At 36.0% G+C, this 24,883-nt stretch overlaps 1 protein-coding gene across 2 annotated transcripts; it reads right to left on the bottom strand.

Moving 5' to 3' along the window:
* Positions 1-1,513: 1,513 nt before the first annotated feature.
* LOC127411052 (receptor-type tyrosine-protein phosphatase epsilon-like) lies at positions 1,514-24,883 on the bottom strand. 2 transcript variants are annotated; one of them, XM_051646389.1, is made up of 21 exons: positions 24,793-24,883; positions 15,811-16,009; positions 14,444-14,515; positions 14,270-14,366; positions 11,427-11,500; positions 11,095-11,228; positions 10,883-10,973; positions 10,133-10,209; positions 9,708-9,744; positions 9,021-9,118; positions 8,663-8,782; positions 8,251-8,414; positions 6,677-6,812; positions 6,433-6,582; positions 5,586-5,679; positions 4,379-4,455; positions 4,001-4,135; positions 3,737-3,856; positions 3,467-3,618; positions 3,137-3,272; positions 1,514-2,630 (listed from the first exon to the last, which is right to left on the bottom strand). In XM_051646389.1, the coding sequence occupies exons 3-21, from the start codon at positions 14,511-14,513 to the stop codon at positions 2,556-2,558; spliced, it is 2,037 nt and encodes a 678-aa protein (XP_051502349.1). In that variant the 5' UTR covers positions 14,514-14,515; positions 15,811-16,009; positions 24,793-24,883; the 3' UTR covers positions 1,514-2,555. The 2 variants fall into 2 exon arrangements, with proteins under 2 accessions (XP_051502349.1, XP_051502350.1); XM_051646390.1 differs by lacking the exon at positions 15,811-16,009 and having other exon boundaries at positions 24,793-24,866.

Raw genomic sequence — 24,883 nt, 5'->3', positions numbered from 1 at the left:
GTCAATATTAGGTCAAATATGGCAAAAAAGAAACAGCTTTCTCTAGAACTCATCAGTCAATCATTGTTTGAGGAATGAAGGCTATGCAATGCTTGAAATTGCCAAAAAAACGGAAGATTTCATACAAAGGTGTACACTACAGTCTTTAAAGTCAAAGAACAACTGGCTCTAACAAGGACAGAAAGAGATGTGGAAGGCCAGATGTACAACTAAACAAGAGGATAAGTACATCAGAGTCTCTAGTTTGAGAAATAGACGCCTCACATGTCCTCAGCTGACAGCTTCATTGAATTCTACCCACTCAACACCAGTTTCATGTACAACAGTAAAGAGAAGGTGCAGGGGTGAGGACTTTTGAAACAGAAAAACAAAAAGAAAAGGTTAGAGTGGGCAAAGAAACACAGACATTGGACAACAGATAACTGGAAAAGAGTGTTATGGATCTTAACCCCATTGAGCTTTTGTGGGATCAGCTAGACTGTAAGGTGTGTGAGAAATGTCCGACAAGACAGCCACATCTATGGCAAGTGCTACAGGAAGCGTGGGGTGAAATGTCACCTGAGTATCTGGACAAACTGACAGCTAGAATGCCAAGGATCTGCAAAGCTGTCATTGCTGCACATGGAGGATTTTTTGATGAGAACTCTTTGAAGTAGTTTAAGAAGTTCTGAAAATTTTTTTCAAATTGTAATAATAATTTTTCACATTATTAATGTCCTGACTATATATTGTGATCAGTTGAATGTCACTTTGGTGAATAAAAGTACCAATTTCTTTCCATAAGAGTAAAATCTGTACAGTATTCCAAACTTTTGGCCACGAGTATGTATATACACACTGCACAAACGCAGAAACAAATGGTGCCCCAAGGACAAAACTTTTTGCTGGTTATGGAATTAAAAGAAAAAAAGGTTATTTTAATTATGAGCATAGAAAAAGTGTACACAACATTACGTTTTTAAGTGGATGATTTATATATTTTTATAATAGATTTATATAAAAATGTATAGTACATTTAATAAATTCCTTATCAATAAAATAACAATGCCTCTACACCCAGGTTTTACGCAACCATTTTCCTTACCATTGTTTATTTACAGTTGGTCACACTGTCCAATACAGTTTTCAAGTTAAAGTACTGAATAATAATTATGGATCATAATGTGTAATTTATTGTGACACTTTTTGTGGTAGCCTATGTACAACAATTTTAGTGAGCTAGGTAATGTGCATTACAAATTTTGTTAAAAATAAATAAATAAATAATTAATAAAAACCAGTAAAAAGCTTGGCTGTCCATTTAATTTATATATTACAATCATAGAAAGGGGAAAAAAACAAATGTGGAACATGCCTTCCACACTTCATGTCAGCAGAGGTCATCATTGATGGCAGTTTTGAATATTCAATTTAGGTGACTCACTTCTATTAATTTGGTGTGGAAGGTCTTTTTATGTCAAAAGGTGTAAATTATGTCAACAGAAACTCACAGACTAGAACACAAATACACAAGTATTAATTAAAACATTTATTGCAATGTGTTAACCAGGAATAATGTTGTACAATTAAGGCATATATGTATTTTCTCATTTCTCTCCATAATTTATCACCCTGTTGAAAGAACATGGTTTTGATGGCACAGAGGACTTTATCTTTGACCTTATTATACAAATGAGCAGACAAAAAGTGGGATATTAAAAGAAAACTATTGTAAATCTTAATGAAAGTGTCACAAAACAATGCTCTTGCTGCAGCATGTATTTATTACTTCAAACGTAGCAACTACCAAATATCAATACAAAGATTACAAGATTTGTTACTTCCTTAAAAAAAGGCTTATGTTTTAATCCATATCTGACCTGGTCCCAAAAGCATCTCAAACAGGATCTCTGTCGCATCTTACCATCTTGGTTGGAACATTGGCTTGAAGTAATAAAGAGCATTACTCTACAGAAACTTTAAAACCTGCTAAAGTTTCATTAAATGGTTAGTCAGGATATGTCAGATGAGGTGAAAGATGAAGAACATTTATATGGTACAAATGACATATCATGGCTGATACAAATCAGAATCTGGCCAAGAACTGCTTTATAATTCAAATTTGGAAGTATCCTAATAACTTATAGTATATAAGTACACACAAATAATCATGCTAAATTTTTCAGGGAAGCAAGCAGCAGAATAAATAGAAGGAACAAGTACTGATAATGGAATTCTTTACACTTTTTCAGTCGTGGAAATAGAAATTAACATCAACAACAATTTCTCAATATAAATTTGTAGTAAATCGTGTTAATGTGCACAAAATATGCTGCTCAAATTAAAAGAAAAACAAAACATTTCTGTGCATATCAGAATATTGACACATACAGTATGTAACAAAAACAATGCAAAAGACTTGCTGTGGTAAAGCCACATAATTTCTGGTCATATCCAAAATATTACCATACTGCATATAAATAAGAAGAATGTCAAGGGCATGGAGTGTCACTAAGCCACAGTAATATTTTCCTTCTGTTTAAATATTATATAAATGATTCGTTGGTAAGCGGCATTCATTTGAAATTAGCATAGTCAGAGTAGATGTCGACAAAATCCTGCACCACTCTGTAGCAGAAGTCATACTGTTCCTGTGAAGAAAGTGTTAAATACATCATATCAGAATTCCCATAATTATGTGATTTTCATCTGTGTGCCCAAAGAATATTTGGAAACTTATGCCACAAAAATATCAAAGCAAGCAGTATCTGCAAATAAATGACTTTCTTTGCTTTTCTTAGAACTTGCTTCTCTTTTTTTAGGCCATTTTTGCAACTACCGGTACTTCAGGCCAACTGAACCCAAGGTCATTTTAATGGATGAATGAAGTCAGCTTGACAACCAGAAAGTGTCCAAATACTTTTTGTCTTCATTTGAACAAAATATCTGTTTTTTTATTTTGTTTTGCATGAAAATGCTGTGTGCACTATATTTCTTTAAAATCCTATAAATGTCACTTACTGTTTGATACTGTTTTTGACTGATATTTGATATGTTGTTATTTAATACAATGACATTCACATTTGTGACATTACATATATACACATATTTTTGGGTACCACTATATGTATGTCAGGCCAGTGTGTTATATTCTCACCACAGTTTGGACCATATGTGGTCTCTGAGTGCGTAAACTCTTCACAGTCTGGAATACGTCTAGTAAACCCTCTGCTTTGACCCGCTCTAGGATGTTACTGAGGGCAATGAAGGTTCCGGTCCGGCCTGCACCAGCACTGATGTCACCAAGCAAGAGAGATTATTTTAATACCAGGTTTGAACCAGTTTATTTCTTTTGCCTTAGAACAAAATGAAAGTCTGTTCAAGTATGCATTAATAGTAGGGATGCATGTGTGTGTGTGTGTGTGTGTGTGTGTGTGTGTGTGGGAGAGAGAGAGAGAGACAGAGATGTGTAGAGTAGTGTATGTACCTGCAATGCACCACTATAGGGTTGTTTCCAGATTGCTGCTGTTGTTTCTGCACTGCAGCGATAATATCAATCATTCCCTTTCCATCTGATGGGATTCCAATCTCTGGCCAACCGTGGAAGTGGAACTGTCTGATTTGGCGAGTCTGCTTCTCCTGCAAACAGCACAATTCAGCCTCAGCACGGACAACAAATTTTATCATAATAAAGGAGGCTCCTAAGTAAAGCGTATGATGGGTCATAAAATACTACTTTTTAACACTGTTGACTCACATATGACAGCAGCATGTCTCGAATGCTGAAAGTCTCACACATTGTGTCTCTCTTTAGCTCCAGTGCATACTCTCCAAATGAAACAATGCCCTCCGCTGGCCAGTAACGGACACATTTCTCCTAGAGTGAGAGTACGAGCGAGAAAATGAGATGAAGTGAATGTCTGAATATTTTCACTTTACCTCTTTTAACAGGTTAATTAATGTTAATTATGTAAACTAATATAAACGTATAAAGATAAATATCTAAATGCATGAATTGTACCTGCTCTCTCTCTTTAAGCTCAGTCAGCATGACAATAGAGTGGCACTTCCATTCCCAAACCATGCGCCAGAAGTCCTGCACAGTGTGAACCAATGGTGCCTGAGTTGCTATAAAGTAATCCTTCAGCCTGTAGCCCTGCAAAGGTAATGCATACTGTTATAAGCTCATTTTGTAATGCTTTGTTTAAATACATCTACTAATACACACAGAATGTGAGTGAACAAATGCCATGTTAAATGTGATTGTTTTTCACTTGAGTGAACCAAAGGTCTGTTCTTTGCAAGGCCATCATTTGAAATATCAGAGATGTTTTATAATAGTAATTACAGTATTGTTACATATTAATAGCAGTGGGTTTTTTTTTTTACAGATACTTACATCTATGAAAGATGCATTAATGTAATCTGTGAATTCTTGCCCTCTTTTCATGGATAATATTACTCTGTTGAAGTCATCTAGTAATAAGAAAGTATAATGATTACTTTAGGAAAGTTATGGATCAGTTTTTGAAAGAAGAAAGAAAGACTTAACAAAAAGGACTGAAATGATAAATCTGTACCACTGATATATAATATAGAACTGGATTGCTCATGACATCAAAAAAGTGAAGCCACTGCGCCGCCATATTGCTACGCCCAAACGTTCTAGTGTCTCTGTTGACTTAATAAGAAATCATCTCATTTCAGCGAGTAAACATTAGTCATTTAATCACGATTTTACATCTGAAATATGCATGTACATTACTACAACCAAACGACATGCACATGTAATTATTTATTTATTTAGTTACTTAAAGTCTGGAATTTTTCCTGTTTCTTGAAAGCCCGAGCAAGATACAAAGAGCATTTTCAGACTTATTTATTGTGAACATCGAAGTGTTTTTTCAGAGTTGTGTTTTCATCAAAAAGTGCCTTTTTCTCGCAGTCACTTGAATAAGCGTGCGCTCTCTCTCCCTCTATCACACGCACAGCGCGCGCAGAGAGGGAGACACGCAAAGCAAAGTTGGGTAAAATGAAACTGATATGCTTGGTTTACATGGCAAATTAACATGTATATATGAAATGTATCCATGTATGACTACAGAGAGCACTTCAATATGAAAGCAAGCAAATCCTGGGCATTTAAGGCGATTTAGAAATCCCGGTCTGACATTTTTAAAGTCCCGTTCGGGGGTAGGATGTATTGTCACCCTAAACAAGCAGATATTACAGCTTTTCTTACTTGCATTACAACTTGTGGACAGTTTTGCTGCTTCCTTTAGTGATCGTTGTGCTGCACTGATAGGCTGAACACCGGGTCAAGTGACATCACGATCCGCGTACATCTTCTCCCTCATAATGAATATTATCAATATTTTACATTAAACATGATTGTCACTAGAGGGCCAAATGTTGTATCCGGAGATCAGAGACTGTGAAACGGGGGTGTTTTCGCCTGTCAGTCATTGATGCTCTACGGCAGTTTGGGCATACCAATATGGCTGCTCAAACACTTCCGGTGGCTTCACCTCCTGCTGGCAGTTTACCATTGTGTCAGCGATCCAGTTCTACATATATATCAGTGATCTGTACATATGTCTTCTCACATGGGATGATCTGCAGTACTCTGTTCTTTCTCATGTTGGCAGGCAGATTTCCAGTTCTCATGTTCTCCTTCATTATGCGAACATTAGTCAGTTTCTATAGAGATTCAAAACAAAAGTTCAGGTCACATACATTCAGGTCAAACACAACTACATTTACTCATACCCATGTCATTCCAAACCTGTATGACTTTCTTTCTTCCAAGGGAAAAACTTGTTTAAATCTTCTATTTTTTCATCATATAATGAAAGTGAATAGTGAATGTCAAGCCCCATAAAGGACAAAACACACAATAAATCCACAGTAAAATAGTCGATACAACACATGCACTATTTTAAATGTCTAGTGAAACCATGCAATCACTGCTAGGGTAGTGATAGTACACAAGTACAGTAGTGATAGTAGCGAAATAGTGATTAACGACTTCAATTTTGGACAGTTCATCACACAAAGTGATCATATGCCTTCATAAGACTTGGAATATGACGCAAAAGTAACATGGACTACTTTTGTGACACTTTTGGATGCTCTATTAAGCTTCAAAGTGAGTCACTATAAACTGCCATTGTATGAAAATCAGCAATCACAACTTTCTTTAAAATTTCTGTTTTTGTGTTTCTAATAAGAAAGAAGCTCATACAGGTTTAGAACAGCATTGGGGTGAGTAAATTATGACTGATTTTCTTTTTTGAGTGAAGAATCCCTTTAAGATTTGTCATACTATGTTCATTATCTTGCATGAGATCTATGCATGTTTTTGCTTAGCAAACCAATTTGTGTATGAGCACTTTAACTGAAAGAGGAAAACTGGTCACTGATGTTACTGAATGATGGAAAAGTGTTTCTTACTCTGAATTCTTCCTCCAGTCCCACTCGGTCCATATGTGTGTGTGTGTTGTGGAGTTTGTGGAGGTGGCCCTCCAGCGAGGCAATGTCTAACTCAGTGTCACCATACAGGTAATGCTCCAAAATTGCCTGGTAAATAAATGAATACTGCATCTGTGGGCGAGAAAGAGCAATGTCAGTGGCCTTGTACAGCTGAAATGATGAGCCAAAAATCTGCACAGCAAAAAGGCTGCAGAATGTCCTTTACATCTGTTTGGATGAGCTGACAACGCTGCTTTCGTATTCTGGATACGAAGCTGAACACGTCCACCCTCCCTTCAGTGTGCATCATATCCATCATCGCGTCAATCACAACGAATGTCCCAGTCCTGCCAACCCCAGCACTACACAGAGAGAGAGAGAGAGAGAGAGAGAGAGAGAAAAGCATTGAGAGAAAACTGTTCTTTCCTTTTGCATTACTATTCTAGGCTAGAAAGTGTCCTCAAATGAATTAAAGGGATAGTTCACCCATAAATTATGATTTTGTCATCCTTTACTTACCCTCAGGTCATTCCAAACCCAACACAAAAGGATGTTAGGCAGAATGCTAGCCTCAGTCACCATTCACTTCCATTATATTGAAAAAAAAAAAAGATGCAATGAAAGTGAATGGTGACTGAGCGTATTATTCTGCCTATCATGTCTTTGTGTTCCAAGGAAGAAAGAAATTCGGTTTGGAACAACATGATGAGGTTGATTAAACATAAAAAAAATTACCTGCACATACTGTACTTGTCTTATTTTAATATTGGAAAATTGTCATATATATTATATAGTGTGTTACACCTGAAAAAAGTTATGCTAAAAGTTATGTAAAACCCACCACTATTCTCTCACACATGGTCACAAACAGGGAGGGACAATTGTCTGCTTTGTAACACAAAGGTTGGCTTGTTATTCCAATGCAGTGAGGGACTTTTCACACAGCTTTAACAAGTGGGCGAATCTGTCATTCTGGCTAAAGTTGTTAACAATCCCACATGAGGGGTCTGGCTTTTTAAAACAGCTGAGCTCTACACACACAAAGTGCCAAAAGACATCTCTGTTGTGACTGTTTGCTGTGGTTTAAGTATTCAAGGGTTAGACTGAACTCACTAGCATTCTCAAATGCCCCTCTATAGATCTGATAGATGAAAAACAAGAGACAATAAGATTTTAGTAGTGTTGTTAGTAGTGTATTCCTTATTTGTGACTTGTAGTATAAAATCCCTGTTTTGTTTTGAGGGAGGGAACACACATTCTTATAAAATGTATCCCTTGAATGCACAGTAGGGGGCCGCTCAGAGCGAATGATTTCTTGGCTAAAAAAACGCTAGATGCAGCCAAATGAATATAGCAGAACGCAGGTGTCTCGCGACACAGCGTTTAAAAAATCTGCCGCTCCTGTGCGAGGCACTGAACAAACTGCAAGTCATGGCACAGAGGTCAAAGACATACGTCTATTGCATGCTTACATAGGATAACAATTGAAAAACAGCACAGAGGAACACAAAAATGTGCCGCTTTAGATGAGTGTCTGCTAAATGCATTAATGTAAATGTACAAAAATCTATTAATTTATATAATTAGGCCTATCTACAATCTTACCTACAGTACATACACTCAAAAAAAATTTAGTGTATGCACAAGTCATATTTCTCATGGTGGTATTGCAAATTAGTTGTTGCCTGTCATGTTGATTTGTGATGAATAAATACATTTCTATGGACACAACAACTTGGAATCCCTTTAATTAGTCTTTTGTAGGCTTTTATTGAGAGTAAATGTAGTGAGCAGTCTTACCTACAGTGCACTATTATTGGTCCAGCATGGGCAGGATTGACACTCTTGACTTTCTTAAGAAACTTGAGCATGCCAATAGGGGAGAGGGGTACGCCAAAATCAGGCCAACTGGTGAAATGCAGCTGAGTAACCAACCTTGGAGGTCTGCAACCATCAGCAGCATTCTGCAAAACCACACAGTCCACACAGGCGTTACCAAGGACAAGACCTTGCATTCATTCAAAACACTTATTTAAATTGAACATTGAAATTTAAAACAATATAATTGGCTGACTTATTCCACAGCAGTATGAAATATGCGGCTATTAATTGGCAGGCCTGTCAGGAGCATTACTATTCTAGAACATTGGTGTAGTATGTAGGGCATTTGATATCTGATGCTGTAATGTTTAGGAGGGAAATGACAACTCACATGCTGCACACAGAACTTCCTGATCGTGTAGTCCACCAAGACAGTGACATCTTCCATTGCCACCCTCACACAGCCATAGATCCAGCAGCCCTGCTCAGGCCAGTACTGATAGCACTTTTCCTACAGGTCAAACACAGAAAGCTCAGACATTAGGAGGAGCAGATTTTGATCTTACTAACGCTCAAGGGGTATAACTGCATGTATTTTACAAATAAATGTACTTACTGCAAAACACTGGGAGGATAGACTTTTGAATAAACCAAGACCCTTCCTTCCCTGATTCTGAGCTATTATTTGCATGTTAACCCATTTGACATTGAACTTGTCCCTGATGTGACTTTGTGATGTGCTCTCTTACCTCTTTTCTTTCTCTTGTGTTGGTCAACATGACTATAGTAGTAGATTTCTGCTCCCAAACCATCCTCCAGAAATCCCCCACTGTCTCTGGCTTTGGACCTGCGTATAAGAGCGAATGGGAAATAGAAACACACTCTCACGTCGACATCGTCAGGATTCGAACGACTTCTCTAAATTTGGCTAATTCGTATGATATTGTGTGACTGCACTCGTTTGAATTCCCACGACTTTCACTACAGCTAATGACGTTGCTGGACATCGTTTCCATCTAATATGCGACAATTACTTGCTTCTGTTACACACAACAGCTTCCTATCATGTTAACACACTCTACTGATTGGTTAAGTTTAGATAAGGGGTTTGGTTTAGGGCATAATATTAATAAGTATGTCCTTAACGCCTCGTGCACGGAACTCGTACTTCCGCATTAGACATCCGGGAATTTGCACGTGATGAAGTCATACGAGTTTATGTGAACAACATCGTGCAACATCACAATAGCCAACTCGTAAAATATGTACGACTTTTCATGAGATCGTGTGGCGAAATAGGTAAAAAAAAATAAGTAAAACTAAGGATTGTAATGATTGTGTTCAGTTGATAACATAACATTATCTGCTAGTACAAATACATTTCTTCTTATGGGAAGTAAAAAAAAAAAATAAAAAAACAGCTTTTTCAAGCTTACCTTGAGCTGCAATAAATTTGTTCTTTTCTCTGTAACCCTAGAGGAAAGATAAAGGAATCAACACTGAGACTAAAAACAGAAGAAAAAAAAAACATGTTTGTCACCCATGTACAGCAGTAATTCATTTACATGGGCTTCATGAAAAGCGGTTACTTATTACAGTAAGCTGTCGTAAGCAATCCTTTAAATTAATCTGTTTCTGATATTTGTGATTTTATGGTGTTCTGGGTTATGTATACAAAATATGAGGATACTAGTATTTGATAGGGTACAATAGTAGAGGGTACTTTAGTTTGAGAGAGGGTAAAGGGTATAACTTATAGCAGCATTCATATCACTACAATACAAAATTTGACAACAGATAGGGTTAGAAATTGAAACAAATCCTACTTAATGTTTTGAAAAGCACTGAGAGAAGTACTCACATCTATATAAGAAGCATTTATATAATCTGAGCCCATATATCCATCTATGTGTGAAAGCAGCACTCTGGAGTGGTCATCTGTCAAGGAAATAAACATTTTACTGTAAGATTCAGGACTATTTTAGCACACGTGATAGTGAACCTTTCCAGACTCCCCCTACAGAGCTGAGATTTTCTCCTAAAAATCTTTGTGTTATTTAGGAGAAAGAAAGACACACATCTGTGAGTAAATGAGAGAATTTTTTATTTTTTGGTGAACTATCCCTTTAAAGGTAATTTTTTGTTTATGGCACACTGGGCGGTACGGCATTTGTCTTGGACACAGCTAGCGGTGTGGATGCAACATCGTGCAAAAGGTTTTGGTTACCAATACCATTGTGGAAATTCTCTATTCACAGCCTGCCATTATTAATTTATTCCACAAGCAAAAGTGCCAAAAAACAGGGATAAAGTGAGACATTTATGGCTGGTCATGTGATTTCAACACAGCAAACCCCATGAAGTGCTCCATGTAAAATAAATCAGCTTTTATTAGGCTACTAATATGGAGTCTTCATCTCATGTGAGTGTACATGATTTTAAACATGTTTTAAAAAAAAAAAAATGTATTAGGCCTATGTGGAAAACTTTTTAATGAAGGAACAAATACTGAGTGCACCTTTAAAGAATGCAAGAATACTGGACAAAAAAACAAGTTCCTCCACAATATTTGCAATGTTTGGGCAGAATAGAGAGTGAGAGGAATACTTACAAGGCAGAATATTGGGATATCTGTTCTTTTCTCTGTTCTCCTCTCTGGTTGCCTCTTCAAAGGTACCGCAGCCAAAACCACAAGGCAAAGACTATAAAAAAGCAACAGAGGTAGAAAGAAACTTTACAAGAGTATAAGGTAACAAAAGCGAGGGAGTCTATTCTGTATGTGAAGTATGGGGAAGATATATGTGCCTGTGTTTAAGTTCCTACATTAAATTCCTCTCTGAAGAGTTTGCTATCATCTGCCGTGCGTAGGCGAAATTCTTCCTCCAGAAAGTCAAGCGGGATGGGGAAATAACGCTTTGATGGAGAGGGTGATCTTGGGAGGAGCACCACAGTTTGTTCTGAGAGAAAAAGATAAAGAGATGTATTCTAAGATTTATACATATATATATATATATATATATATATATATATATATATATATATATATATATATATATCTTTCTCAGTGCTGCTAGAAACTTCTAAATTTTCAGTTCTAAAAATATAAACAAATAGCAACAAACAGTGAGTCAAATCAAAATTGGAGGTAAGCTTACCTTGATCTTCCAAAAAGCCATTTGGCAACTTCTTGTCAACTGATGCAACAAGATCCTTCCTTTGCTCTTTAAACCTGTGAGATAGGTAAGAAATTTAGAGATACATTTTTTTTTTTAAAACGACATTATAAGTGTACAATACACACCAAAATCTAAAGTTCTTTCTCATGAAAGACTGTTTGGTTCTCTGATTCATCAGAGCAGCCGAGACAGAACGATTTCCTGACACACCATCACAACTGCTTTCACATTTCATTAAACATGCAGCTGCTGCTGGAGCAACTAGGCAGGGTAACAATCACACACACACACCTCCCTTCTCATGAACTAATAATGTAATATACTATATATGGTGCAAAACCAATAGACCACATCTCTAATGTACACATTTCTGCAAATTCATTCTTACCAAATGTTGAGTGCCATACAAAGTAGCAATTGGTTGAGCAGTTAGTCAATATGGTACTACTGTTGTATTCAAACGCTAAAAAAAACACTAGAGTACAAAAAACAAGGATGCTACCACATTTGCAAATTTAGTGCAAATAGTGTTGCAATGTTGCACACATTTGAAAGATGATTTGAGTTCAAGATAGTCAGACAAGATAGCTTTGAAGGGATAGTTCACCCAAAAAATATTCTCATAATTTACTTACCTTCATGCCATCCCAGATATGTATGACTTTCTTTCTTCTGCCGAACACAAAGATTTTAGAAGAATATTTCAGCTCTGAAGGTCCTCACAATGCAAGTAAATGGGAACCAAAATTGTGAAGCTCCAAAACGTACATGAAGGCATCATAAAGTTTTCCATACTACTCCAGTGGTTAAATGTATATCTTCAGAAGCGATACAGTAAGTGTGGGTGAGAAACAGATCAATATTTTGGAGCTTCAGAATTTTCATTAGCATTGTGAGGACCTACAGAGCTGAGATACTCTTCTAAAAATCTTTGTTTGTCTTCAGCAGAAGAAAGTTATACACATCTGGGAAGGCATGAGGGTGTGAATGATGAGAGAATTTTCATTTTTCTGTGAACTATTACTTTAAAACTATGTAGTGTTGATATAATTTTCACTACAGATACAATTCAAGAAGAATGAGAACTGTGCAAGTAGGGTGAGGGGTTTTTAAGTACCTTAAGCACCTTCCAGGATCAGAATCAGAATGAGCTTTATTGCCAAGTAAGCTTACACATACAAGGAATTTGTCTTGGTGACAAGCTTCCAGTGCACAAACAATACAGCAACAAGATACTAATAATAAAACAATAAAAAAAGAAAACAAAATAGAATAAAAATAAAAAGTGGATAGAAAATAAAGTATATATAGAAATACACAATAAGACTATATACACTACCGGTCAAAAGTTTTGAAACACTTATTCTTTATTATAATTTTTTTTTTTTTGTTTGTTTTTTTTCACATTTTAGAATAATAGTAAAGTCACTAAAGTCACAAACTATGGAATAACATAAATGGAACTATGGGAATTATGTTGTGACTAAACAAAATCCAAAATAAATCAAAACTGTTATATTTTAGCATCTTCAAAGTAGTCACCCTTTGCCTAGAATTTGCAGACATGTACTCTTGACATTTTCTCAACCAACTTCTTGAGGTATCACCCTGGGATTCTTTTTAAACAGTACTGAAGGAGTTCCCATCTATATGCTGGGCAATTATTGGCTGCTTTTCTTTTATTATTTGGTCCAAGTCATCAATTTCAAAAACTTTAAAATTAAATTTGAGTTTTATAATGAAATAAATTAATATGGTGGCACAATTATATTTTTGTCTACAAAAATATTTTCAAACATTTAAGCATACACCTTCAGATCAAAAGATTTTTAAGATCATGAGAAACATTTCATTCAAGTGTTTCAAAACTTTTGACCGGTAGTATATATATATATATATATATATATATATATATATATTACACACACACACACACACACACACATGTACAATATACAAATACAAATCTGTTATATACAGAAGCAAGAGAATGTAATGGCAGAAGAGGTATGGTATGTTGGATAAATATAAATAGACTAAGCTGTGTAATGCACATAATTATTGCTCAATGGAGTAGTTTTAACTGTTCATGAGATGGATAGCCTGAGGGAAAAAAACTGCCTGACGATTCTGGTGCTCAGTGCTCTATAGCGCCGGCCAGAAGGCAACAGTTCTAAACGGTAGTGGGCTGGGTGAGTGGGGTCCAGAGTGATTTTTTCAAGGTGCAAGTAAGTATAAAATGAATCTTAAAGAGGTATGTTTTGAACATAACTGGTGAGTTTGTAATAGTGATTGGGAGTTTTGTGTCACCACTGAAGCAAGGATGGACAAGTTTCAGGAACTGGACAAATGAAGAGAGAACTGGCAGATCTACTTGAGGGAAAGACTGAATTCTGTGACAGATAGTCAAAATAATGTTTCAGAAACATTTCACACTAGTTCAGCTAGTGCACACATTCTAGAGTAAACAAAAACATTCAAAATGGCGTTTTACTCTTTAATTGAGCATTGTGTTTTCTCCCATTCATTTTTCTATTAGAAAATGTAGATTTTCCTCCTCCTTGTATTGTCTCTGCTGAAAGCAGCAGGTTACACTATTGCCAACAGTATAGGCCAGAAACAGTGCCAAGTAAGGAACTAGAACCTGAACAATGATCATATACTGTACTTTGATCTCTGAACATAGTGGGACTGCACAAAATAATGATAGTATGAAAAACTTGTTTTCTTTTTGTTTTTGATAGACCACTTTGTTGTGCATACATTGGTTTATTTTTGTTTGTGTGTGTGTGTGTGTGTGTGTGTGTGTGTGTGTTTCTTACCTCAGAATGTAGGCAACGAGGAGAAGAAAGATGAGGAGCAGGAGGGAGGTGACGAGGCCTGAGGCTAACACATGTGAGCCCTGAGGAGCTGGAGACTCTGAACAGACATAAAACAAGACTGTGAAGACAGGAACTCTTTTGAGTGAGAAACAGAGGCATCTAGAGAAGACATACCTGTGGTCAGGTTTCCATGAGAAGAACTGTTTGTAATAAGAGCTGCTGAAACTAGGAACAGCACCATCATGGCTACACACAAGAGGAGAGAAACAAATAAACAAAAAATGTGAGAAAAAAAAGTTAAGAGATTTAGGAATTTACAATTATAGCATTATTTGCAGAATATACTGTACACTGAAAAAACTGTGCTTCATGTGGTAATATCTAAATTAACTGGGTTTATTGAAAATAATGTTAAACAACACTGAATCAACCTGACTACATTAAATTACACCAACAAAACTAATTGTAAGAGTTAGATCAGATAGAAATAGCTCTTTAAAGAAGCTATTGCAGGTAACCATCTTTGATAATGTACTATATATACACAATTAAATTTGCAATTTGATTGAAAGAAATCATAAATCAAAAATGTGCAATTCGGAGCAAATGCTTTGAAAAACCTCTGCAGAAAGTGGTTCCCAATTAACCCATATTTAAACCATAAGTATTCTTTTCATGCCATTCCCTGAGAATCTTCCCTGTACATGAGCAAATCTAAAATTAATTTCAATTAATGGTCCGGAGAGTAACGGTCTCTCGAGATCTACCGCACACAACCAGCAGCTGCTAAGAAACTGAGAAAGTAGGACAAGAAAGGAGAAGACTTTTACTTCTAAAAAATATACATTTAATAAACATTTATTTATTTTTAAGGTTTTTTTAAAACAACTACCAGTGTGAAAATGCATCTCGCAGATGGTCACTTCCATCAATTGACATATAATAAAATATATATTATGTATTTTATAATATGAGCTTAGATCATTTTTAAATGCCTTCTGAAATGAATGGCACTAATTCAAAAATCTGCCTCATAAAATGAATAACTCAAATATATATTTTTGTCATTTCTTCTGTTTTGATGCAAACTAATCATTGAGAAGAGCCGAGTGGTTTCACAAATGTATCCTCTCAAAAGTTGGAGTGTTAAAACAATGGCGGTTCTAGCTTTTATGGCGCCCTGTGTGAAACCCGCTTCAACGCGCCCCCAAAGTTGTTGACGGGGGGTGGGGGGAGGAGTTGTATGGTGCCTTGGGAGAAACCCACTTCAGCACACCCTCAAAGTGTGTTGTGGGGTGGGGGGGGGAGGTGGAGGATGACGCCTGATGATGCGCAAGATGACGCCACCCCCCCACAAGATGCCACTCTGGGCAACTGCACGTCACCCATGCCTAAATCCGCTACTGTGTAAAAACAACCTGCCACCAAATGTCTTTGAAATCTGTCTACAGAGATGTAAAACATGAATGTTAAATGCAAGCCTACACACACACACACACACACACACACACACACGCACATGCAGACAAAACAGTACTCACAAATGTGAAATATGTCTCACTCCGAGCCAGCTTCTCAATCCATAGCTTTCAAGACACGAGACATTAATTATTATGATACATTTCCAGAAAGTCTCCAGGAGTCATGATATCTGTGAAGGCACTTCTGTCCTTCAATAATGTATGAGTGCAGGTTTTTTCATTTTCCTGTCTGGATGGGCTGTCCTTAGAAAGCCACTACCTGCAAAGAACAAGGAAAAACAATACATTGGCGGGGGGGGAGAGAATTGTATTTTGAAACCCCCATAAAATGTGTACGACATGAAGAAATGGAGTGCAGAGTGGGAGGGAGATGAACAAACAGATCTCATTTTAATCCCTTCTCTGGCAATAAGGAAAAATCCCTTTGATGAGAATTGCTTTTATTGAAGAACTTTTTTTTTTCTGTAACCTAGCATATAACAAACCTTATTCATAGACTGCAGTCATCTCTACCAGTCATGCTCTAATGTAGCATTAAACTTCAACGCATAGTCTCTGCAGCTGTTAATTGGCAATTCATATCACGGCAACACATTCCTGACAGTCACCGTTTCTTGATAAACTGTTATCTGAGATTAAGACAAAGCATTTTGAAAAGAATGCACAGGCTCAGACTTTAATATACTGTGTACACATCCTGTGTTAAACTGGGTCAGACATTGTAGGTCATCTCAGTGACCTGACAGGTCACATGAAAGCAAATCAAATTTGGAAAGCTGTCAATCAAAACCGAGTAACTGTGTGCTTGGGCTTTAACAGCACTGAAATCATTTCAAATGATCATGACTCATGACAGTGTCTAGCCATATATTACATGGATTAAATATTGATGTAGAATCTGGTTACAGGCAAATAGATTTTCATTTATTTCTTTTTTTGGGCTCTTCTTCCATGATCTAATTGTTGATTACAATACAGCATTGGCATCTACACACAGAGAATTCCACTCCAACTGTGGGAGTCTGGAAGCTTTTCTAATGGCAAATTCTTATGAAAAAGGAAAAACATGCAGACAACATCAAATAAAACAGTGAGTAACCAGGAAGACGGAACAGCACATTCTGAAACACCACAAGCAACAACCAGCATCTCAAGCAGTGAAACCTGATCTGATTGTCAATAAGACACTCTGTGACCTTGAGAAATGCATTGTTGCTACTCTGCAGATCATTCAAATGGAAACTGAATGCATATAGTTGGTGCTCAAAAACATTGAATAAAGATTAATATGAGACAGCACTACCACTGATGAATGAAGTCAGTAGGAACCAGCTGTTCCATTAAAACTAGGCTATGATCAAGCCTCTGCTTTGCTTTGTGAGCTACAGACCTTTTAAGCAGTAATTCCATATTTTACATGGATCATTCTTATTTAAAAACATTACCTCCAGTTACGAAATTGTTATTTCAGACACACCCCAACTTTTTATTCCCTTAGAAGACAAAAGAACTGACTTTTCTGTCTCTAGAGATGCAATAGCTTCTCGTCATCCACTATCCAGATCCTGTGAATACAAAACAGGAAGAGATTCTTGCTTTCAAATCCATAGGCTTCCTGTGTTAATGGGTCCTTTATACCTATAACCAGGATGTTGCCTCCCAATACTTGCTTGAACTGCTGCTACTAGTCAATTAAGAAAACTGTTTTCAGTACAATCCAAAACAGGTTCATAGATTTACATTATCTTACATTATTAATTCACACTTTAGAGTATTGTAAGTTGCAATTTGCCAAAACTAAACCCAGAACCTTTCAGAATATGAATTTAAATTAGGTTAGAGGGTCCTGAGCAGATCAAAATATTACAGTAAATGTAAAGTGTGTAATTTTGCACTATTAGCATCAGCTAATTAAATTGCATAATTAATAACTGTTTTCAAAAAATGTCCCTTAGGGGTATAACGATTTACTCATCTCACAATTTGGTTCAGTTCACAATAATGAACTCACGGTTCGATTCAGTTCACGATTCTTTAAATTAAGGCTGAATGAATCAAGAAAAGTTAAGATTGATTGTTTTTTATTATTATTATTATTATTATTACTTTAAAGAAATATGTAAAGCAGTTCCTTTCCTTTAAAATTTTGCTAAAAGTTTTTTTTTTTCTAAATGTTTAAGTTCTAAATGATCCATCAGAGATGCACTGGGACTAAAAATCAGCCAAAAACAGGGCAATGGTGACACCAAATGGAAATATTAATAAGTCTGCTTGCTGAAAATATGTAATTATATTAGATACATATGCTGTTTACACACTGTCACTGATTACATACATTTAAATATTTTTAATTAAAATTGAATTTTTCTTAAATAATAATATTGTCTCTTACATGTAATCTGGATTATGTAATAAAATTATGGAAATCAAGTATTTGTAATTGTATTAAATTACATTTCAAAATAATCGTAATCGGACTACAGTTACTTTCTTATGGATTACATGATTATATGCTAATTAGACAACGACAGTAAATTGTTCATTATATGGAATTTTTTTCTCTTTTTTACATTTTTTACATTTTTCACTCTAACACTCAGCTTAACTATGGCTGTGTCTCGTTTGGAAGGATGCGTCCTCCGGAGGTCGCATTTGTCGGCGTCATACGTCATCGAGGCTGTCTCATTTCAGAAAAGCGAGTAGTACACTTCGAATGCAGCCTTCGAATGCGACCTTTCACAGGAATTCGGAGGATGCATGAGGTGTATCCTTCGTGGGCACTCACAACCCACAATTCTTTGCTTCAACGGAAATGTCACAAAATAAATTATGCCAATTTGCCCGTAAATATGATGTTCAAACGCAAGTAATTTTAATTCCCATGTTGAAGTACCTCAGTAGATGGGTGCGGAGTATATAATATGTATAATTATATTAATATATAATTAAAATAAAGTATTAGACTAAAAGTACACCTGTAAAATCTATTTTCTTTTCTCTTTACATCTTTATATCTCTCCTAAAATGTACCTCATACTTCCCTTCTAAATGGAATTTGTTACCTTCTGACTCAAAGTGCTTGTGCTTGTTAAAGATTGGCGTTCTGTCATAGCAACCATGTTACGTTCCGTTTCCGTTCATCCTACGAAGGCCGTCTCATTTAAACGAGACTTGTTTAAAGGAGGACACTCGGTATACTGCAGCCTTCAAAGGACGTGTCATACCTAGCATGCAGCTTTCCAAAAGAGACACAGCCTTTGAGTGTTTTCGGAAGAGAGGGAAGGGGTAGGGATTGTCAAATTAAACACAGACCTGATTCTCGTCACTACCCAGGTGAAGATGGAGTGGTCTAAATCAGCGTTTGATGACTGGATGTACAGAGATAATTTCACTTTTAAGGCGACATGGGAAAAAAACATTGCTGTACAATGTAAACTCTGCCTCCCAAAGCTTAATATCTACTGCAAAGGATTCAATGTCAAATTGAAAGAAGCATTTGAAGATATGTTTGCATGTTTTCTTAACTTTCTTAACTCCTGACGAACACATTTTAAGCATTATTTGAATGATCACTTTGTGTTGTAATTTAACCATGTGTCACTAAGTGTTTTGTCCATCAAACGCATCAAAATGCCCACATACACATCATTTCATATTCACAATGTAATCCTATTGCATTAATGCCGTAAAAATAGTTTTAGTTTCGTGAATTGCTTTTGTACTCGGCTTCAAAATGCACTTTTGCTTTAGCGATAACTTTGAGGGAGTTTTTGTGACGTTGATTCCCAAATATAACTGGTCTGTTGTTTTATCACACAAGGATGGTGTTTGTAAAGTAGCGAAATTGCATGACCACGTTTGTGTAACGCGCACTGGGAACCTGTCCATATTTCTAGAAACTTCCATAAGAAATGCAAGTGAAATCAAATAAGAGTTAGGTCGGAAGTAATCCAAAAATAATCGGATTAGATTACCCAAAAAATTTAATTTGCGACATTACATTACTAATTGTTATTTTTATCATGTAATTTGTAATCAGTACCCGAAAATCCAGAAGTAATCTGCCCAGCACTGGTCTCGGTTTACATCTAAATATTCTTTTCAAAATACATATACAATGGAAACACATACTTTTCCAGCTAAATAATAATAATTTACTGATGAAATAAAATCAGACATGACAGATCAATATTTAAGTCCATTTCTACTATAAATTCTCCTCCCTGCTCAGTCAGTTTCCACTTTAACTTTCACTTTCACATTCTTCTTCTTGTGTTTTTGGTGATTCACATTCTTCATGCATACTGCCCCATACTTGGCAAGGAGAAGAATGTATGGCAAAAATGGATGATATTGATCTGTTTCTTACCCACACCTATCATATCACTTCTGAAGACATGGATTAAAACACTGAAGTCATATGGATTACTTTTATGATGCCTTTATGTGATTTTTGGAGTGTCAAAATTTTGGCACCCATTCACTTGCATTGTATAGACCTACAGAGTTGAGATATTCTTCCAAAAATCTTAATTTATGTTCAGCAGAAGAAAGAAAGTCATACACATCTGGGATGGCATGAGGGTGAGTAAATGATGAAAGAATTTAAATTTTTGGGTGAACTATTCCTTTAATATGACTATTCCTTTTAATACGCTAAAATAATATACACTACCGTTCAAAGGTTAAGGGTCACTTACTCATTCTTTATTTTTTATTTTTTTCACATTTTAGAATAATAGTAAAGTCATCACAACTATGGAATTATACAAATAGAACTATGGGAATTATGTTGTGACTAAAAAAATCAAAAATAAATCAAAACTATGTTATATTTTAGCATCTTCAAAGTGGCCACCCTTTGCCTGGATTTTGCAGACATGTACTCTTGGCATTTTCTCAAACAACTTCTTGAGGTATCACCCTGGGATTCTTTTTAAACAGTACTGAAGGAGTTCCCATCTATATGCTGGGCACTTAGTGGCTGCTTTTCTTAATTATTCGGTCCAAGTCATCCATTTAAAAAAAAAAAATTTTTTATTTTTTATAAAATTTTAGTTTTGTAATTAAATAAATTAATATGTTGGCACAATTATATTTTTGTCTACAAAACTAATTTCAAACATTTAAGCATACGACTTCAAATCAAAAGATTTTTAAGATCATGAGAAACATTTCAGGCAAGTGACCCCAAACTTTTGAACGGTAGTGTATATTAAATATAAAAACGTGTGCATGATACGCATTGTCACATTTTTTAATCGCAATGTAAACAATCGTGCCACAATAAACCCTTACACCCCTATTTCCCAAACACTACCCCCGTCTGTCACTGGTCAGAACAACAGATAATCCCACCCCAAATTCACACCATTGGTTGAACCAATCAGTACATTACGCACAGTTAAACAAGCTACAGCTGGGTTTTTCGTAGTCGAGCTACACTCTTCATCTGTTTCTCAAAGTATACATGACCAACCTGGTATCATAAAATCACTTTACTTTTTTGCTAAATGATTTTTACAAATGTGAACAAAATAAAGGTTTTTAATCAATTCTAAAAGTCTGATTGAGTTTTTGAAAGACAGGAGCTGAGCTGAAGTGTTAAATACACTGCGCATGGCCACTGTATTTCGGAGCATGCACACAACGACAAGGCCAGTTGTGGTTCGATTAATATGTAGCTATACATGCTCGACGAAGCCAAGCTACAATCACATTATCTAGGTCTGTGACTTTGCAAAAATCAGGCTGGTACAATATCAATCAGACTGAAATGTGACATTTTAAAAAGTGGAATTTTTATTTTAATCCAACTGAAATGTAACTTTTACAGTGCATGTAAATGTGTTCAATGGCAATGTCAGGCTGGTCAGGATTCTCATAAAAACAGAGCAATGTTTTGATAGCAAAACAGTGTTTAACCTTTTGGGGGAAATTAAACTACAAATTGCTTCTTTTAGTGAACTCTGCATATTAAGATGGGATAGAAGAAAGTATCTAAACATCGAAAAAATTACACACATCACTTTAAAACTGCTTAAAATTGTTCTGAGAACATCCTAGCTAACACACAATGTCCATTTTGATTCATTTCTTCATTAACTGACAAATAATGCTTTGAGCAGATTGTATGGATTTTAGCAGGCATAGTTGTAAAGATAACATACATAAGATATAGTCAAAGTAACCATATATTCTCTTCAAACACAGGGACCAGATTGGATTTAAAGATGCTGACAGGCACACAGAAGGCTGACTCTGCATTATGACTGACCTCTCTGTCAGAATGTGATTGCAAGTGTTTTCAAGATAGAGAAATGCTGTTTATGCAGATCAAATGCAAATGCTGATATATAGTACCTACAAAGCCTCCACCGCCAGCTGGCTATGACAGCTTCTACTTCTATGAATTTCTTAGATGTACTATCAAACGTGCGGTAAACCACATTTGCAATGGTTGAATTTTAGGTAGATCAGTCTATAAATGATCTACCTACAATTCAACCTTTGCAAATGTGGTTCACCACATCAGCAACTGACAATTCCAAAACTAATTTAGACTGATAATCCATAATCTTCATTGACTCTCTGGAAACAAAATGATTTGTAACAACTTCACATTGCTCGCATGCAACTGAATGTCCTATAATTTGATTAAATCAATGATAGACCTGAAACATAATCACGTTGGTGGAACAGGTCAGATGCATTTGTTTCCTGTGAAATATCTACTCAACTTCAAGTGCTCCAGGGCTACATTATGGAAGAATGTGAACTTGAGACAAGAACTAACAATGAATCAGATTCCAATAAGTCTTTCAAATCTCTGATCTGCTATTTTATTTATTGTGACCTCCTGGCCTTCTGAACTACGGGTCTTTAAGCCAAAGTGTTTACAACATCTTATGATTTCAGATTAGAGTCCTGAGCATAAGTAATTATGAAATTAATCTCCATTTAAGCATGTTGCTTGTTGCTTTAATCCTCCCGGCTGTGCTCTCTCTCTACTGGAAACACGGTCACATCACACCATTGTTATACATAATGCATAACCTTCAGGAATATGCATCTGTGAGATATGCTAATATTATTAAATACAATTTTCTTAGACTATATTCATAGTGATAATAAGATTCAAACATAAGCTTTCTTTAAAATGCATTTGAGTTTAAACAGCTTTGGTTTAATCTCTGTAAAAACTGGAATATATTCAGAGAGAACAGTTTAATGCTATATTCCAGATTAAAAACAACCACAAAAACATAGTTCTTAACAAAATGCTACAAGAAAGAGATTTGTGGCAAAATATGCTTGTAAAAACTGCTAACTACTTTAAAGCAGGGTAGCTCAATCCTGCTTATGGAGATATTAGTTCCAACCCTGCCCTAACTGTAATTTGCAAGTAAACCTGAAGACTTTGATGAGATGTTTCAGATGTTTGGTTAATGTTGTAACTCAAAAATAAATAAATAAATAAATAAATAAATAATAATAATAATAATAATAATAATAATAAAGGTTTCATGATTCTCATGAAACATGTCAAGAAAATGTCCTGGTCATGCATTATATTTTGCAATATAAGAAAATGAAACCTACATTTAGGACAATTCAGATTTTTTGCAATGTACCATTATTTTTAGGACACTTATTATTATCCCCAAAGTCTCATTACCATGCATCTGGATGTTTTACTTTTACCTATTGTTTTAAACGATCATTTTCAAAACTTCGTAATTTATTTACTGTTTTACAGTATTTTTGTTAAACAGGACCAGGAAATTTTCTTTAGAGGTTTTGTGAGAATCACCCAGAAGCAGGACTGCTCTAGTCTGCTCTATTGTTTTAGGAATTAAAGGTGCACTCAGTAACTTTTTGTTTGTGTCGTCTTGTGGATGGGGCATCATTCCAAAACAATAGTTTTTAGTTAAAGATTCCATCGTAGAAATTCACTATTCACAGTCAGCCAGGATTCATTTAATCCATGAGTGAAAGTGTCCAATAACAGGGCTGTTACTGAAATTAAGCGAGCAGTATTCAACTGGTCATTTGATCCTAACATGGCAGCCCCCATGAGGGGGACCCTCTCCATGTAGAATAAAACAGCTTTTTTAAGATAACTGATCCGACTGAGTCTTCATCTTATGTGAGTGCTCATGACTTTATTCATATACTTTAAAATTAAAATGTATTTCTTAACAAGTAAAAAAAAGATAAAAAAAAATTAGGAAAATAATTACTGAGTGCACCTTTAAGATGTGAATATCAAGAGCATCACTTGTCAGGGCGTCCCCTCCCTGCCTCACCCTAAGGGCAAAATCTATCGGCCTCTTTTTCCAAACGTCACGTCCACATAAATAGGTTCATAACAATCGCCTCATGCACTTTTAATGCTCCACTGACATTTGCATAAAGGAATAACAGATATAGACTAGACGTGGAAAAAAAAATGTCGGTCAACTGTTTTCATACGTGAAATCAGCTGATCCAATAATGCACAACACTACACAGAGAGCGCTGATATTCTCCCTCCCTGTATAATCTCAGAATGTGGACGACGAGCTGCCTAGACAGCATTTTGAGCATCACAGGAGTGTGTGCAGCATTTTTGGGCATCCTGTGCGCTCCAATTCATCTGAAGAAATAAACCCAAATACGCTGTCCAGGCAGGCAGCTCATCAGGTTTTGAGAAACAGCCATTGGCTCCTGATTCTCATGAGCACATCGACAAGATAAATCCATTGTAATTGCCATCATAATCAACACTGAGACAAAAAGCACAAACTGACAGGGGTTCATGAAGTCTTGTGTTTAGACGTTGCGGGTATTAAATGCAAAGCGAGATGAAACGACAAGATGGGCGATGCTGACCCACTGATTCAGTTTCAACGCATCGGCATCGCGGACATCAGGCCCATTATAAAAAAAAATGTCCCCTGACTGAAAAGATATTTAATTCATGCTCTTACTAATAGGCTACGAAAACCACCAGTAAATTAAAAAGCATCTATTTCCCCAAAGTAATAATGTCGATATTACCAGTGTGTTGTCCCGGTCCATGTGAAGTCTCGGTGGATCCAGTGTTGTTCAGTTCTGTTGGTTACTGGTGGTATTTGTAGAATGGTGTCTG

This window comes from Myxocyprinus asiaticus, chromosome 20 (genome assembly GCF_019703515.2).
Source record: "Myxocyprinus asiaticus isolate MX2 ecotype Aquarium Trade chromosome 20, UBuf_Myxa_2, whole genome shotgun sequence".
NCBI lineage: Eukaryota > Metazoa > Chordata > Actinopteri > Cypriniformes > Catostomidae > Myxocyprinus > Myxocyprinus asiaticus.
This window is presented reverse-complemented; position numbering and strand designations above follow the sequence as displayed.

Excerpts from the sequence above, each read along its gene's own strand:
- LOC127411052 (XM_051646389.1), bottom strand. The coding sequence starts at position 14,513 with ATGATGGTGCTGTTCCTAGTTTCAGCAGCTCTTATTACAAACAGTTCT. Across the intron at positions 6,813-8,250 it reads CCAATAATAGTGCACTGTAG|TGCTGGGGTTGGCAGGACTG; the intron begins GTAAGACTGCTC and ends CTCTCTGTGTAG. Across the intron at positions 3,857-4,000 it reads AGCTTAAAGAGAGAGAGCAG|GAGAAATGTGTCCGTTACTG; the intron begins GTACAATTCATG and ends CTCTCACTCTAG.